This window comes from Penicillium odoratum, assembly GCF_028828045.1.
Source record: "Penicillium odoratum strain IBT 22623 chromosome Unknown utg000005l_segment0_segment0, whole genome shotgun sequence".
Classification (NCBI taxonomy): domain Eukaryota; kingdom Fungi; phylum Ascomycota; class Eurotiomycetes; order Eurotiales; family Aspergillaceae; genus Penicillium; species Penicillium odoratum.
In genome coordinates, this window is record NW_026643147.1 from 4861022 (window position 1) to 4876000 (window position 14979).

The 14979-nt window shown below is 48.5% G+C and overlaps 5 protein-coding genes across 5 annotated transcripts; 1 reads left to right on the plus strand and 4 right to left on the minus strand.

Moving 5' to 3' along the window:
* Positions 1–217: 217 nt before the first annotated feature.
* On the minus strand, positions 218–2585 carry N7520_007369 (uncharacterized protein; the record flags this gene model as incomplete). Its single annotated transcript, XM_057141303.1, has 2 exons — positions 218–2129; positions 2185–2585. 2 exons carry the CDS (start codon positions 2583–2585, stop codon positions 218–220), a joined length of 2313 nt encoding a protein of 770 aa, XP_056995309.1.
* Positions 2586–4363: 1778 nt separating this feature from the next.
* N7520_007370 (putative carbonate dehydratase) lies at positions 4364–5031 on the minus strand (the record flags this gene model as incomplete). Its single annotated transcript, XM_057141304.1, has 3 exons — positions 4364–4598; positions 4650–4735; positions 4789–5031. 3 exons carry the CDS (start codon positions 5029–5031, stop codon positions 4364–4366), a joined length of 564 nt encoding a protein of 187 aa, XP_056995310.1.
* A 1126-nt stretch (positions 5032–6157) lies between these two features.
* On the minus strand, positions 6158–7853 carry N7520_007371 (General alpha-glucoside permease; the record flags this gene model as incomplete). Its single annotated transcript, XM_057141305.1, has 2 exons — positions 6158–7198; positions 7254–7853. The coding sequence occupies 2 exons, from the start codon at positions 7851–7853 to the stop codon at positions 6158–6160; spliced, it is 1641 nt and encodes a 546-aa protein (XP_056995311.1).
* A 668-nt stretch (positions 7854–8521) lies between these two features.
* On the plus strand, positions 8522–10300 carry N7520_007372 (glycoside hydrolase family 13 protein; the record flags this gene model as incomplete). The annotated part of the gene is made up of 1 exon (XM_057141306.1): positions 8522–10300. One exon carries the CDS (start codon positions 8522–8524, stop codon positions 10298–10300), a length of 1779 nt encoding a protein of 592 aa, XP_056995312.1.
* A 391-nt stretch (positions 10301–10691) lies between these two features.
* Positions 10692–14396, minus strand: N7520_007373 (TPR repeat protein; the record flags this gene model as incomplete). The annotated part of the gene is made up of 3 exons (XM_057141307.1): positions 10692–12916; positions 12971–13579; positions 13778–14396. The coding sequence occupies 3 exons, from the start codon at positions 14394–14396 to the stop codon at positions 10692–10694; spliced, it is 3453 nt and encodes a 1150-aa protein (XP_056995313.1).
* Positions 14397–14979: the final 583 nt, after the last annotated feature.

Genomic DNA, 14979 nt, shown 5'->3' on the forward strand with positions numbered 1-14979 from the left:
CAGAAAATGGCAAGGGCTGACATATTTGTACATGAACAGTCGAGCCAGCTATCATGCTCATTAAAATCAAAAACGCCAGATGCCAGTACCTGACGTGTATGTGCCAAGGAAAGAGAGTAAGAAAAAAAATCCAATAGCACCATGACAAAGAAATCGGCGAAATGCGGGGTATATGGCGTGGGAATCGAGAGAAGACAAAGAGGATAGAGGTATGTAATTAAAAGAGTTGTTGGGCATCAATCAGCTCAGAATGTCCTGGGCGGTCGCGTTCCATATGGAACCACCAGTCCCGACCAGCTTTATGGTTCCAGGATCCAGTGCATGAGTCCTTATCCCAAGGCAGGGCAGAATTGAATCCATGGCTCATGGGGGTAATCGGAGTAGTAGGGGTTGCAGGGGTGCTAGAGCGCCCGCTCAAGCTGCCCCATCCGAATCGTGAGGTAGTTGTTGAAGTTGGCGAGGCGAATTCCTCCATAGGCAGAGGTAAGTGAACTGTGCTACGGCTGTCGAAGCAGTGGACACCCATGCCGGCAGCATATGATAATGATTGATTAGATGCGAGGAGTTGCTTCCATCCGATCAAACCACCTTCTGATTCTTGACCGGGGATATCAGGGCGAAGAAGAAACCGGGGAATGGATGCACCCGTCTGAGGGTCTTTTAGGCCGATTCGGCCCATATATGCAGGCATTCGGAACTCGTAGACTGTCTTGGGACCTTCGTCGTCGTCTAGACCGGGAGACCGGTTTTTATACCGCTCAGCAGCAGCCCAGATGCCATAGTCGTCCATCTCCTGCTCTGGGTCGTCGTCATATGCTCCAAGGGCGTTGTCGGGGACATAGTTATCGGAAAAATCTTGAATCAAGACAGGCAGACCGGCTTCTGGATCCTTGACAGCCATATCGATGAAAGTCTGCGCACGGATTCGCGAACTCGTCAGATTGTTTCCTGCAGGTAGAGCGAGTGGCCGAGTATTAACAGAGCCATGGGAGCTGCGAGGCAAACTGTATCTGTCTGGTCGTAACAGAGCTTGGCCTTTGGTGATGGGTCGACAAACAGCCTGCAGGATACCCGGAGGCTCGACATCGTTCGGTGCACGTAGGGTTTCGAGTTCTGGGAAGCCAGCAGACAGAATGCTCTGGGCGAGATGGAAGTTTGGGGAGTCGGATTCCTTGGTAAGGTTTTGGAAAGGGAGGCAATCGAGTTGAGTAAGGGCGGTGCCAGGATCAGGACAGGCCACATCCCAGTGTAGGTATTTCAAGGTAGAAGAAGCCAATATTGGCTGGAAAACCATTCCTTCATCCGGCATAATAGGACATTTGGCTGTTTGGACAAACTTGAAGCGTTCAAGTTGCCTGAGTGAAGAGAGAATCTTGGAAATGACGAGCAGAGACTCAATGTTCTGCTCGATCAGGACGAAGGACTTGAGAGAAAGGGTTTCTGGGCGCGATGTGTATTGGGTTAGACCACCCTCGGTGACTCCAGGTAGGTTCTCTAATCTCAAGGATTCCAAGGCAGGCAAACACAGCAGTGTGCTATCGGCGAAAGCGTCCTCGTTGAAGGAAGTGATACACAGATTCTTCAGGGAAGGGAGAAGATCAAACATGCGCAGAAAGAGACTGGGTTCCAGTGCACCATTTCCATTCAATCCATATAGCATTAGAGTTTCCAAATTCGACCATGAGACGTGGTAATCCAAGAACTCGAACATCTGGCAGGGACCCAGGCTGCCCGGACACGAATCACCCCGTGGAGACATTTCGGTAACTTCGGCTGCTTCGCCCAAAACCCAAGTATGTTCTTTCAACTTCTTGCGCGTAGATAAAGCATGTGTCAAGCGGTCAAACTCATGGTGGTATGGGACCGTCAAACCGAGCAATCGCTCCAAATTCGGACAAACCATGACGACTGACGCAATCAGGTCTCGATAATCTTGCCATTGCGCGCTCTGCTTTGTTGTGGTGAAGAGAAGGTCCATCTGGGGCACGCGTAATTCACGGACCAGATTTGCCAGTGATTTGCGTTCCCGTAGGGTGCGTCTCAGCAGCTTCAAGCGACTACCTCTCTTGAGGCGGTATTTCTTCAATTGAGCGGGCGAGTCGTTGCCAACGATGTGTATATGCGTGTAGCTAGAAGACATGACATTAGTATCTTATTTTGCAGGCCAATTTCTATGCCACTCACAGTCGAGAGCGGACAGCCTTCTCCCAAGACCTGCAGGTCAAGGACAAGGCATGCAGGTCGCGTTGAAAGCATGTTGTGCAACCTGTCTGATCAGAGGCTTTGTGTAGAGTTTCCAGGTTGCCGATGATCACATCATATACCTCAATGGGTACTCTTCGTTGAACGGGTTCAATGGACTTGGCAATTGACCCCACTGAATCACACTTGCGAGACGAAGGAGTAGGGGAGGTGGGAGGATTGGAGGTCGGCGCGGTCGAGGTGGTGTAGTTGGACTTGTAGGAGGAGATTGAGGAAGTTCGCGACCTCACAGGTTGGACGGTGACAGTCCATTCTTTGCAATCCTCCTGCTGGTAAGTGTACGGCACAGCAGGGCTCTCCGTTCTACTGGCAACAACGCTCATTCTGAATTGTGAATTGAGTCGCCTAGCATCGGAGGCGTCACAAGCGCGCAAGTAGAGCCGACAGCGAAACCAAAAAAAAAGATCAAAAAAAGATATAAGGTGTCCAGGAACGGGAGGCGGGGGGAAGCCCAAGAATGTAGGGGGGGTTTACGACCCACGGAAGGACGGGAGTGTCGTAAATATGGAGAGATCGACGAATTCCAGGTGAGGTCACAGGATAAACAACGCGGTCGAGGTCGAGGTCGAGTCGAGTCAAGTCAAGTTATGTCAAGTTATGTCAAGTCAAGTCAAGTCAAGTTCGTTGATGTCGAGGACAAGGACTGGGATTGGAAAAGAAAGGATATCACACGTTTCCCTATTCCCAGAGGGTCCGTGAAAAGTCGGTCGATCAACCCCCACATCAGGCATGTTCTGCTCGTGCTGAGCGGAGAAGTGACAGGGGCCTCAGGGGTTGGAACTAAAAGCCACTTCCTAGTCCCAATTCGTCAAGGATCCGCTTAAGAACTTGAGGCATTTTTGAACAGTTTCGAGTCGATTTCTTTTTGTTTTGATTTCTCGACGGGGTACAGAGAGTAAAATTCAATGTATGAGAGAACACGCGTTCAACAACTGTTTACTATACTGATGACCTGTCAAATCCCCTGCATGAATTCTACGAGAACCATGGAAGGTTCAATAACGACGCGGTTCGTGAGCTTCCGCCCTAATCCATTATCGGTATAGCTTGGAGTTAAAGTGGGTCATTTGCCCCTTTTTTTTTCTTTGTTTTTTTCTTAATGATTGTAGAGATAGATAAAGACATGTTACCAGTACGGAGTATCTTGTATATTAATTCGACTTGAATCATGATACAAGCTATGTTTCATGTAGCCGGAGTCTGCAGAAGCACGTAATTGGTTATAACCTAGGCCAATTCATGTCAAAGTCATGTCAAAGCCATGGTTTTAGTCAAAACTATTCAGTGGCGGAACTAGCATAAACTCATTCTCCATCGAACAAATCCACGTTTTTTTATCTTTTTATTATTCCCTGTTCGCCACTGAAAATCACCACACTAGCGTCACACAATTCTCTGGAACGGTACGGAGTAATAATAATAATAATAGCAATAGAAAGCAATATGCTATAATGCCGATCTCTGCTCGAACTCTACGGTAGTCCTAGCCAAGTAGCCAAAGTCACTTGCCACATCCCCCCAGAAAGAAAGTCGGCTTCATTTGCTAAACTTGATTACTAGTCGATTGTGGATGGAAGCCTCCAGCTGAGACCCGATCTAGTGGGGACGAACCGTGACTGCCGACCAATTGCACCTTGCGATCTTGTTCTCGCGGCTCCTAGATCGAGTCCAGACGAACGCGATTTGGAATTGCCAGTCCCACCCTCGTGGAAGTCTTTAGGTGATTTGTGGACTTGCTCGGCTCTTCTGTACGGAGACTCCGTCCCTATTTCCGGAATAGAGAGGGTCCACTGGCTTGTCTTGTATGCAAGACACAGGAGATGCTTATTTTTGGGTCTGTATCTGCAGCATTGAGTATCTAGCCAATAATGGAATCTAATTTCCGATCTGAATCTCCATGACAACATCGATAATGAAGCTTGAAATGGGCTGAAGATTCCACTTCATCCCTGCCACAATTGTATCGAGTCTCAACATCAACATGAGTGGTGCCTTGTAAAAATGGCAAGTTCCAGGCAAACTCACTGAAATTTGCAGCAATGTATAGCTCAAAGATTCCATTCTCTCTATTGTATATGTACATTTCTTTAGTCATATATCATTAAAGACGACACTCGGGATCCTCAAGCAACCGAGATCCCTCTCCAGTATGGGTATCGTATACAATGCCATGTAACTGCAAGCTCCCAGAATTCGCAGCATCAACAACCTCAGGGAATTGCCGCAAAGCACGTAACTGATCCAGTACATTCAATTTGACAAACGTGCGATCGGATTCTGCTTCAGAGAGTCGATCGATGGTATCTTTATGCGTGGAGTGTAAAGAATCAAGCTTGCTACACAGCTGTCAGTGACCAGAATATCTGCCAAATCCAAAAGTCGCTTACCTTTGCCACGGTCCCTGCAGTCCATTTCTTGATGCGGCCTTCACTATCTGACACCCGTAATGCCCACAGACGACGATATGTCTCACCTGGAAATGGTTAGTACATCCCGGGTAGAGGACGGGTGAGTGGATCCACTAACCCCAAGAACCGTAACGGCATATTTAATAGCAGTCTCAGAGGACAAATCGCCCTCGATAATCATGTTGCCAATATTGCGGTGCACCATCATCTCATCGGGCAGAAGGTCGAGAATAGTCGTTTCTTGAAACCCGCTATCAGAGCAACCAATCCAGAGAATCTGTTGAGTTGGCTGTTGCAAGCTGGGAATGAAGTTCGCCTGCAAAGGCGCCGCCTCGAAATTTCCAAACCGAGTATTCGCCATTGCGTGAGTCGAGTAGGGCGCAGCGTGGTAAGTCGGTTTCACACGGAAAGAAGCGATTAGCGATCGAGATGCACGACCGAGCGATGTCATGAAGGATCAAGTGTTTACAAGTTAAGTGGAAAGTTGAAACTGGTCTCGTGCGGACGGTAGAGTGCACCTTTTATAACTACAGACTACAAGTGGATCTCCAACGCTCCGATTCTCGCTGAGCTGCGTAAGTTAGAAACTGAACGAATCATGAGTACGTAGTGGAAAAGTAGAAATCCGCTAGAAACGAACTTCAACGGCTCCGAGTGTTTTCCGGTGTTTCGGCCGAGTCCGTTTTGTCCCCGGATGACCCAACGAGATAAGATCGGCTTTATGCTATTCTACAGTATACTTTATTTCAGATTTGATTGGCCTGGGTGATTGAGCCCGAGTTGGGGAGGCAATATTCATATATTTCAAGGTCGATCCCCGTTGGTAGTGGGTCAAAGGATCAAACGAGCGTGATGCCTAAGACATCTGGACATATACACCTGGCCATCTCTTTGCAGACCGCCTAATGCTATTGCTTTATTGGTCTAGAATGTCTTTCTCAATACCTACTAGGTAATGTAACATGTTTCTCGTGTTCAAGGAGCCTGACTTATAGTGGCTTTATACACCATACCTTCCTGAGTCTTGGTTAGCTGCTTCATCCGCTTCTGAAGTCCAAGACTATATCCACCATACCGCTCCGGTTGAATGGATACAAAAAATCGGTATGAAACCACCAAAATGGAGTAAAATCGCAGGCCTTCACGCTCACTTCCTAGAACCATTGAAATAAAAATTGGCGCCAGTCTTCAATGCCTGCACACTGGGACCGTACCAAAAATTCCATGGGTATTGAGCACGTTGGACTGTAGAGTACCCGTAATTAGCCACTGGAGCTCTCACCATTGCGAGGTATAAAATAAGAACTCAAGCACTGAGGACATTGATCAATACTAAGATCAAGATCATGCATAGACATCTTATACAGGTCAATGTAGAAAGCGGGTCTAGACCATATCTATAGCTCTACAAAGTACACTAACATTGGAATATGCAAAGGACCCCACTCAAAGATGAAAAATTTATTCAGAATAAAGATTACTCAGTGCTAAAGGTGCTCCACTATCTCCACAGAAGCCTGGTTAATCCTCTTTTCTTCCCCATGTTCCTTCTCATGCACAGAAAACGGATCCACATATGCCGAACTGAAATTCCGTGCCGAAACACCACGCTCAAATAGCAGATCCAACTCAGCATATGTGCGACCCTTCGGCTCTGGCAGACGGAAAAATACCCACACAAGACAAAGCAAAGAAGTACCCGCCCAGAAGAACCCTGACTTCGCACCCCAGTCCCAAGCCGAAGGATTGAGCATACGCGGGGTAATAATATTGACAATGACCCCGCTAACATTATAGGAGATGCGCGCCAGAACGATCGACTTCGCTCTCAAGCGCGTAGAGCTCAGCTCGGAAACAAGCGAATAACAAACGGGTCCAACGCTCGCATCGTAACAGAATGTGTAAACGAGTAAGAGGCTGCCGATCGCCCACTGTGCTGCCACATTTCCCTTGTGAATGATGCCCAGACATCCGATGATGAAACACACCGTCATCTGTGCTCCAAGTCCATATGCGTAGAGTGTACGGCGTCCAAATTTGCTCATCAGTACCCAGGATAGAATTGTGCCAATAGCACCGATGATATACTGTACCATGCTCAGTGTGAACGCGTTGCTGGTGGCCAGACCGGCCTGTTCGTAGAAATAAGTCGAGTACCCCATGAAAGCGGACCCGGATACCTGTTGTGCCATCCAGGTTAGACACACAGCCTCTGTGCGTCGAAGATCGATGCCTTTGAAACAGTCGAGGTAGGAAGTTCCCGCAGAAATCTCCTTCTCAAGTTCATTTGTGCTGCGTATCATGGCGATGGTCTCGTCGACGTTGAAGTCCGGATCTTGTCCAGGTACTGTTAGGCGTTCCAGGGCGTGGCGGGCTTCGTCGATGCGTCCCCTGCGGACTAGCCACCATGGAGACTCGGGAGCGAAGGCTACACCGATCATAATTGGGACGGGCCACATCCATTGTAGCGCGAAAGGTATCTTGTAGCCCCAGGGATCGGTGCGGCTCTCCATTGCTTTGAGAACACCCTGTAAGTCATCAGTGTCCTCCCCGCAAGACCAATCGATTATCATGGGCACATACCGAGGCAATGATTTGTCCAATCACCCAGCACAGATTAACATAAGTCGTCAGGTACGGCCGCAGAACCACCGGACAAACCTCAGACGCATATGTCGTAGTAATAGTTTGAAAGAGACCCCAAGGGATACCAATCAGAATCTCCCCAACAAGAAGAACAGGCAAAGTTTTCGCAAAGAAAATAATAAACACAAAAGCCACACACGCAATCAATGACCCAATAATACTCTTCTTGTAACCGAAGCGCTCGGCAATAATGCCATTAACAAGCAGACCTATAAGCTCGCCGACCAGGGCTCCATTGGTAAGACCCGACTGCCACGCAGCAGTCACTTGGTACGTCCCATCAGCCAACTTATCGCCAAATTTCTGCTGAAACGGCCCGTACGCAAATAGGCTTGCAACGAGCGCATTGTCATATCCTTCCATGATCAGTGCTGATGAAAACAGAACCGACCAACCAACAGCATGTGGGTATGTACGGATACCCTGCCAAAGGCCCATCTTGTGTTCTGTCTCGGTGGCCCGATTGGCCTCGGCAGTCAGGCTAACCTGGAGCGGAGGAGTGTTCTCTGCATCTTTTTCTGGGGAGATTGTTGACATTATGCCAGGTGTGGATTGTGGTACATGCAGGGGGTGTGGTTGCGCTTTTCGTACTAAATCACGCTTTGCATGGGCAGACAATGGGCCTTTTATGTTGACCGAGGCCATTGCCACATTCCCCGGGCCATGTGCTTTTGGCTGATGGCGTATGCTGTACAAAGGAGTACCCCGGATTTTCATTAGATCAGTTCGGGCGATCCGGGGCAAGTTGTCGGACCGAGATTGAACGAATCAGCAGAAAGAAATGAAGAGTTAAATACTTGCAACACGGCATGATGATCCCCATAGGGTTAGTAGGCCTTTCCATGAAGAAAAGACGAAAAATCAAGAAGAGTGGTAAATGGCTTGGCATCTAATTACCGGAATTCTAAACAAAGACTAGAAGCATATCTCGGCCCGTAGATGAACCAATCAGAACACACTTGGACATTGAGATTCGCACGGGGAATGGAGGGGTAAATCATGTCGGACCGACAAAAGACCAATAAATGCATAGGGAGTGAGAGGAAAAAGGGTATAAAAAGCAGACAAGAACAGAAGAATTTCCATTCCAAAATCCAGAATCCAGAATACCATTTCTCTTAATCTCATCGAACTTGCCCTCAGAAGGAAAGTCTTGTCCGTCGGCTATTTTACACAATTCAAAACATACTTTACCCTTGACTACCATGTCCCCGCAAACGCCGTGGTGGAAAAACGCCACAATTTACCAAATCTACCCTGCCAGCTACAAAGACTCCAACGGAGATGGCATCGGTGATTTGCCAGGCATCCTCGGGCAGCTGGACTACATCCAGTCACTGGGCGTCGATGCAATCTGGATATGTCCCATGTATAAGTCCCCCCAGGTCGACATGGGATATGACGTGGCCGACTATGAAGATGTACACGGCCCGTACGGGACCGTCGCGGACGTCGAAGCCATTATCGCAGCGTGTCACGAGCGGGGATTACGTATCTTACTCGATCTGGTAATCAACCATACATCTAATCAGCATGCTTGGTTCAAGGAATCGAGGCTTGGCAAGAGCAGTCCCAAACGCGATTGGTATATATGGCGCCCGGCGAAATACGATGCCGATGGCGTTCGGCGCCCGCCCAATAACTGGCGCAGTATTTTTGGCGGGAGTGCATGGGAGTGGGACGAGATTTCGGGAGAGTATTATCTGCATCTGTTTGCTGTTGAGCAGCCGGATGTTAATTGGGAGAACCCTGAGACGCGGGCGGCTGTTTACGAGTCGGCGATGGAGTTTTGGTTGCGGAAGGGTATTGATGGGTTCCGGGTTGACACGGTGAATATGTATAGCAAGGATCAATCGTTCCTTGATGCGCCTGTTATTGATCCTAATCATGAGCATCAACTGGATGCATCGTTATTCTGCAACGGGCCACGGATTCATGAGTTCTTGCGTGAGATGGGCCAGATATTGCTCAAGTACAACGCTGTCACTGTTGGAGAACTTCCATGTACACCGGAAGTCACCGATGTTCTAAAGTACGTTTCGGAGAAAGAGCAGCAACTAAGCATGGTCTTCCAATTTGATATCGTCGACGTGGGCAGGGGTAAGGATTTTCCCTTCCAGACCACACCACGAAACTGGACACTACCCGAGCTACGCGCAAGTGTCAAACGCACACAGACACTCATGGACGGCACGACAGATGGGTGGAGTACAACATTCCTAGAAAACCACGACCAGGCCCGCTCCATTTCACGATGGGGTAGCGAAGAAACTCCAGAACTATGGGCTGCCAGTGCAAAAATGCTCGCCATGCTCGTGACCAGCCTATCGGGAACACTCTACATCTATCAAGGCCAGGAAATCGGCATGGTAAACGCACCCCTGGACTGGGATATCTCAGAATACAAAGACCTCGACAGTCTCAACTACTATAACTACGTCAAGAAGATCACAAAGAATGACCCCGTCGCGTTGAAAGCGACCAAGGTTGCGATCGCTCATCTCGCTCGGGACCATGCCCGAATACCCATGCAATGGGATAGCACCCCCAATGCCGGTTTCTCTAGCGAGGGAGTCAAGACCTGGATGCGTGTGCATGACAACTATCCCACCCTGAACGTGGAGAAACAGAATTCGGATCCAAATTCTGTGTTGTCTTTCTGGCGGGACTTGTTGCGCGTTCGCCGAGCCAATCCGAATGTTTTTGCGCAGGGTGTGTTTGAAGATACCGATCCATCGCATGGATTCGTATTTACCTTTGAAAAACACTCGGAAAGAGAGAAACTTGTGGTGGCCTTGAACTTTTCTGGAGAGAAACAGTCGGTTGATCTGGCTGAGCATATTGGGAGTGGAACTCCAAAAATTCTGGCTAAGAACTACGAGAATGATGCGTTGGATGTGCTTCAGCCTTATGAAGGTCGCATTTACCTGGTGGAGAATATATCTTTCTCAAGTCTTTTGGAGCGTGATTTGGTTAAAAACTGATAATTTAGATGTGTCAACCTATTACATGTTGCCAACAATGCAGGGTTTCAATAGAGCAATGACATCGATACCGCGTTATTGAGATTCTACTCAAACTTTACGTAGAGGGAGGGGGTCTTGATATCAAATATCCAATATTTTTTTCACTTTGCGCTCCAGGGTTTGAAGCTGATCCGACGAAGGCATGCACATCGGAGACTTTGCCAATACTGAACGAAGTCCGACTTAGAATGTTATGAATGTTAGGGATGAGGCGAAAATCTCGAATCAAGACTAAGAACTATGGGTAGGTAATACAATGGGTTGATCATATCAATATTACTTCAGCACAAAGTCATCGTCCAATAATACTATGCTACGACTTAGCTCCATCCCGCCGAAGCATTCGCCTCTAGTTGCTCGGTTTAGCCAAGCGATGACGTACTTTCCTTAGATCACTGGCAGTTTTCTGTGTTGACGTATGGTCCGGTCCCAGCGCTTTCTCCCTCCCAGCTAGCGCCCGCATAAGCATCTGCTCCGCCTTGTCCAGCTTTCCTTGTTTATAAAATAGGTTCCCGAGAGCGTGGACAGTACTGAGGGTTGATGAATGGTCCGGTCCCAGCGCTTTCTCCATCCCAGCTAGCGCCCGCATAAACATCTGCTCCGCCTTGTCCAGCTTGCCTTGGTCATAAAATAGGATCCCGAGATTATTGACAGTGATGAGGGTTGACGAATGGTCCGGTCCCAGCGCTTTCTCCGTCCCAGCTAGCGCCCGCATATACATCTGCTCCGCCTTGTCCAACTTTCCTAGGTTACGAAATAGGTTCCCGAGAGAGTGGACAGTGCTAAGGATTGACGAATGGTCCGGTCCCAGCGCTTTCTCCATCCCAGCTAGCGCCCGCATAAACATCTGCTCCGCCTTGTCCAGCTTGCCTTGGTCACAAAATAGGATCCCGAGAGCGTGGACAGTGCTGAGGGTTGATGAATGGTCCGGTCCCAGCGCTTTCTCCATCCCAGCTAGCGCCCGCATAAACATCTGCTCCGCCTTGTCCAGCTTGCCTTGGTCACAAAATAGGATCCCGAGAGCGTGGACAGTGCTGAGGGTTAACGAATGGTCCGGTCCCAGCGCTTTCTCCGTCCCAGCTAGCGCCCGCATATACATCTGCTCCGCCTTGTCCAACTTTCCTAGGTTACGAAATAGGTTCCCGAGAGAGTGGACAGTGCTAAGGATTGACGAATGGTCCGGTCCCAGCGCTTTCTCCCTCCCAGCTAGCGCCCGCATATATATCTGCTCCGCCTTGTCCAGCTTTCCTTGTTTATAAAATAGGTTCCCGAGAGCGTGGACAGTACTGAGGGTTGATGAATGGTCCGGTCCCAGCGCTTTCTCCATCCCAGCTAGCGCCCGCATAAACATCTGCTCCGCCTTGTCCAGCTTGCCTTGGTCACAAAATAGGATCCCGAGAGCGTGGACAGTGCTGAGGGTTAACGAATGGTCCGGTCCCAGCGCTTTCTCCGTCCCAGCTAGCGCCCGCATATACATCTGCTCCGCCTTGTCCAACTTTCCTAGGTTACGAAATAGGTTCCCGAGAGAGTAGACAGTGCTAAGGATTGACGAATGGTCCGGTCCCAGCGCTTTCTCCTTCCCAGCTAGCGCCCGCATGAGCATCTGCTCCGCTTTGTCCAACTTGCCTTGGTCACAAAATAGGACCCCGAGAGAGTGGACAGTGCTAAGGGTTGACGAATGGTCCGGTCCCAGCGCTTTCTCCATCCCAGCTAGCGCCCGCATGAGCATCTGCTCCGCCTTGTCCAGCTTGCCTTGGTCACAAAATAGGTCCCCGAGATTATTGACAGTGGCGAGGGTTGACGTGTGGTCTGGTCCCAGCGCTTTCTCCTTCCCAGCTAGCGCCCGCATAAGCATCTGCTCCGCCTTGTCCAGCTGAATTTGATCTCGTAGTAGCATTGAAACATGAGATGCCTTATTCAGTCGATCAAGACTAGAGTTAGAAACCATATCTTTTCCAAGAAAGCGCTTGTCTAATAGCCGTACCGCGTGACGAGAGATAGGAGCGAAGGAGGTATACCCGAGTGACGCACTATCAACCTTTGTAATACACGCAGCAACACAATCAAGTACATACCAGTAATTAGTCATATCGAGATCCTTGTTAAGTGTTGCTAGTGTCCAGTCATGTATACAATTATGCATACTCCATGACCCTGACGCCCCGTCAATTTCTAGAAAAGAGTATTTGGTAAGGGTAGTCATCACTCTGCGGAAGATAGCATCACTTGCTACTACTCTGCATAGCCACTCTGGAGAGTTTTCGGTAATTCCATCATGAAAAAGCTCATACCAAAGGCTTTGATTATCAAAGTATGCCAACATTTTCAGCAATTTTGCTGCAGTTGCGTCTTCGACTTTGAGATAAAAGTATGATATATCCCAGGTCGTGTAGAGGGTCCGATCGTGGTACTCCTGGGGTGAAATCGATCGGTCAGGATCGATGTTCAAATGGGCTTCATAGTCTTGCAGATAGCGCTCAAATGACAATCCTGTCAGCTGGACATACACTCCGGCAGAGGCCAAAGCGAGAGGAAATCCATTGAGGCGCTCAGCAAGGCGCTTCGCAAACGGGTCTAACCATGATGGTTAATTCATAGTTTATCTAAGACATGCTTTTCGTACGATACCTGATTGCGCATTGATTCTCTTTGAACGGGATTGCAAAATAACTAAGCCATCTGAAATATCCTGCAAGGGCTTCAATTGCAGAGTATCTGAGCCAACATCCAGGCGGCGAGTTGTCACTACTATAGCTCCATGGGAAGCGGTTGGGAAATAGTCGTTGATGCGAAAGTGGCTAGGGTTATCATAATTGTCAAAGATCAAGAGCCATTGAGTGTTTTGCGAATCTGATAGCCACCTCTGCACACGTTCACCGATCGTAACACTCTCTAGTACTTGAGGATCCTGGACAGAAAATATGAGCGAGGCGATCCGTCGAAAACTGTCTTTCAGTGTGGCTTCCGATGTCGCATTTAGCCAAAGCACCGACTTGTAGGTGTCACGATGAGATTCCGCGAAAGCAATGGCAAGCTGGGTCTTGCCAATGCCACCTGGGCCAGCAAGAAACAGGCGCCGCTGTTTTCGTGAAGTATGAAGAGGCTGTAAGATACTCGCGATTTTATGTAGCTCGGAACTCCGACCGATAAAGAGTTCTGGGTCAATATGAGGCGCTTGGCCCAGTTGGAGACCGATGGGGCCATAGAAGCTATAGTCTTCTTTGTGCTTATAAGCGACTAGTGACATTTATTAGTGGATGTTTTTCGTTGCTCTAAAGGTGCGTCGATTTATTGGATGTGCCTTTAACCGAGTTGAGGAAAGAAAGAATGGATGCTTCAATCATAAGAGTGGTTGGGTAGACGCAAAAAAGCCATGGATCTCATATGTACCCTTATATAGTGTAAGAAATGTATCCAGTCAGGTCTGCTCCTTACCAGAATTGAAATTCTGCGTTTCCACATGCCCATTGTTGTTGATCTGTTGCCCACTACCGTTATTCACATTATTCGTTTGCGCCCCTCCGCCGCTACTAAATGTCATCGAGGAGCTATCTTCGGTAGACACTGAGGATTTGATCGACTTCATCTCTTGGATAATGTTTTCAAGCTCCAGGTTTTCTCGTGCATTCGCAGAATGGACTGCATCGTGGTTCACAACCAGTTGGACGTCCTCCGTGATAGACGTCATTAGTTCCTCGACCTTGTTGCCCTTGCCAAGTCTCCGCAGGATCTTTGAATATCGCACATTCCATCGGTCGCTTTCACCGGGGATGATCCTCTCGAAGATGGCTCTCAAATTTGATGCCTTTGCGTCACAATTTTCGAGGGTGTTCTCCAAGGCCTCGCAAATCTCTTCAGGTATTGCATCTTGCCTAGATCCCAGATGGCTTTTGCATATCTCAAGGGTATGGAGGAGAACCGGAAGGCGGAGTCGAATGACTTCGAAAGTTGCAGATAACTTGATGTCATGCTGGGCACTATCATAGATCTTGATCGATGCATCAAGGAGGCCGATCACCGCAGAGATCCCACCGAGCACATCTAGGCCTGACATGTTGAGAAGGCCAATGAGGATAGGTTACTGTGAAACTGGGATCTCTGGATCTAAAGTGCACGAGGTTACACCAGTGCTTTTGATAGCGAGAAGGGGGACAGGAGGGAGGGATATCCGCAAGGTAGCCTCCGCCCCTCTGCCCCTCAGCATCGTAAGCCTTCTTCTTTTTAGGCGACATCTACGTGTCAGCAAACTCTTTCGGGTATCGCGTTCATGTTAGCTCATATCTCGCCAACCCTGCAAATACCAATCATTCCTCAGGCGGTGATGATAGGCAATTAGATACGAATACTGATTACTGGCCAATTATTTGATAGACACCATGAGCGATTACAAAGGCAGTAGCAATCGGAATCCACCATCGGTTTGCTCACGATATGGTGCTTTCACACTTACCAGGCCACCACTCCATTCCAAGGCTACCTCAGGCCTAAGAAGAAATCTTCAAAGAGTTCAAAGGCTTATAGATAGCATTTACCTATGCTAGGTTTACTAAAATCTTTCTATAGATCTACCAATACTGCCTCCCTGAAGAACTTGGGACTGCATCCAACAGAAAAAATGTATATGATCTTGGCATAAA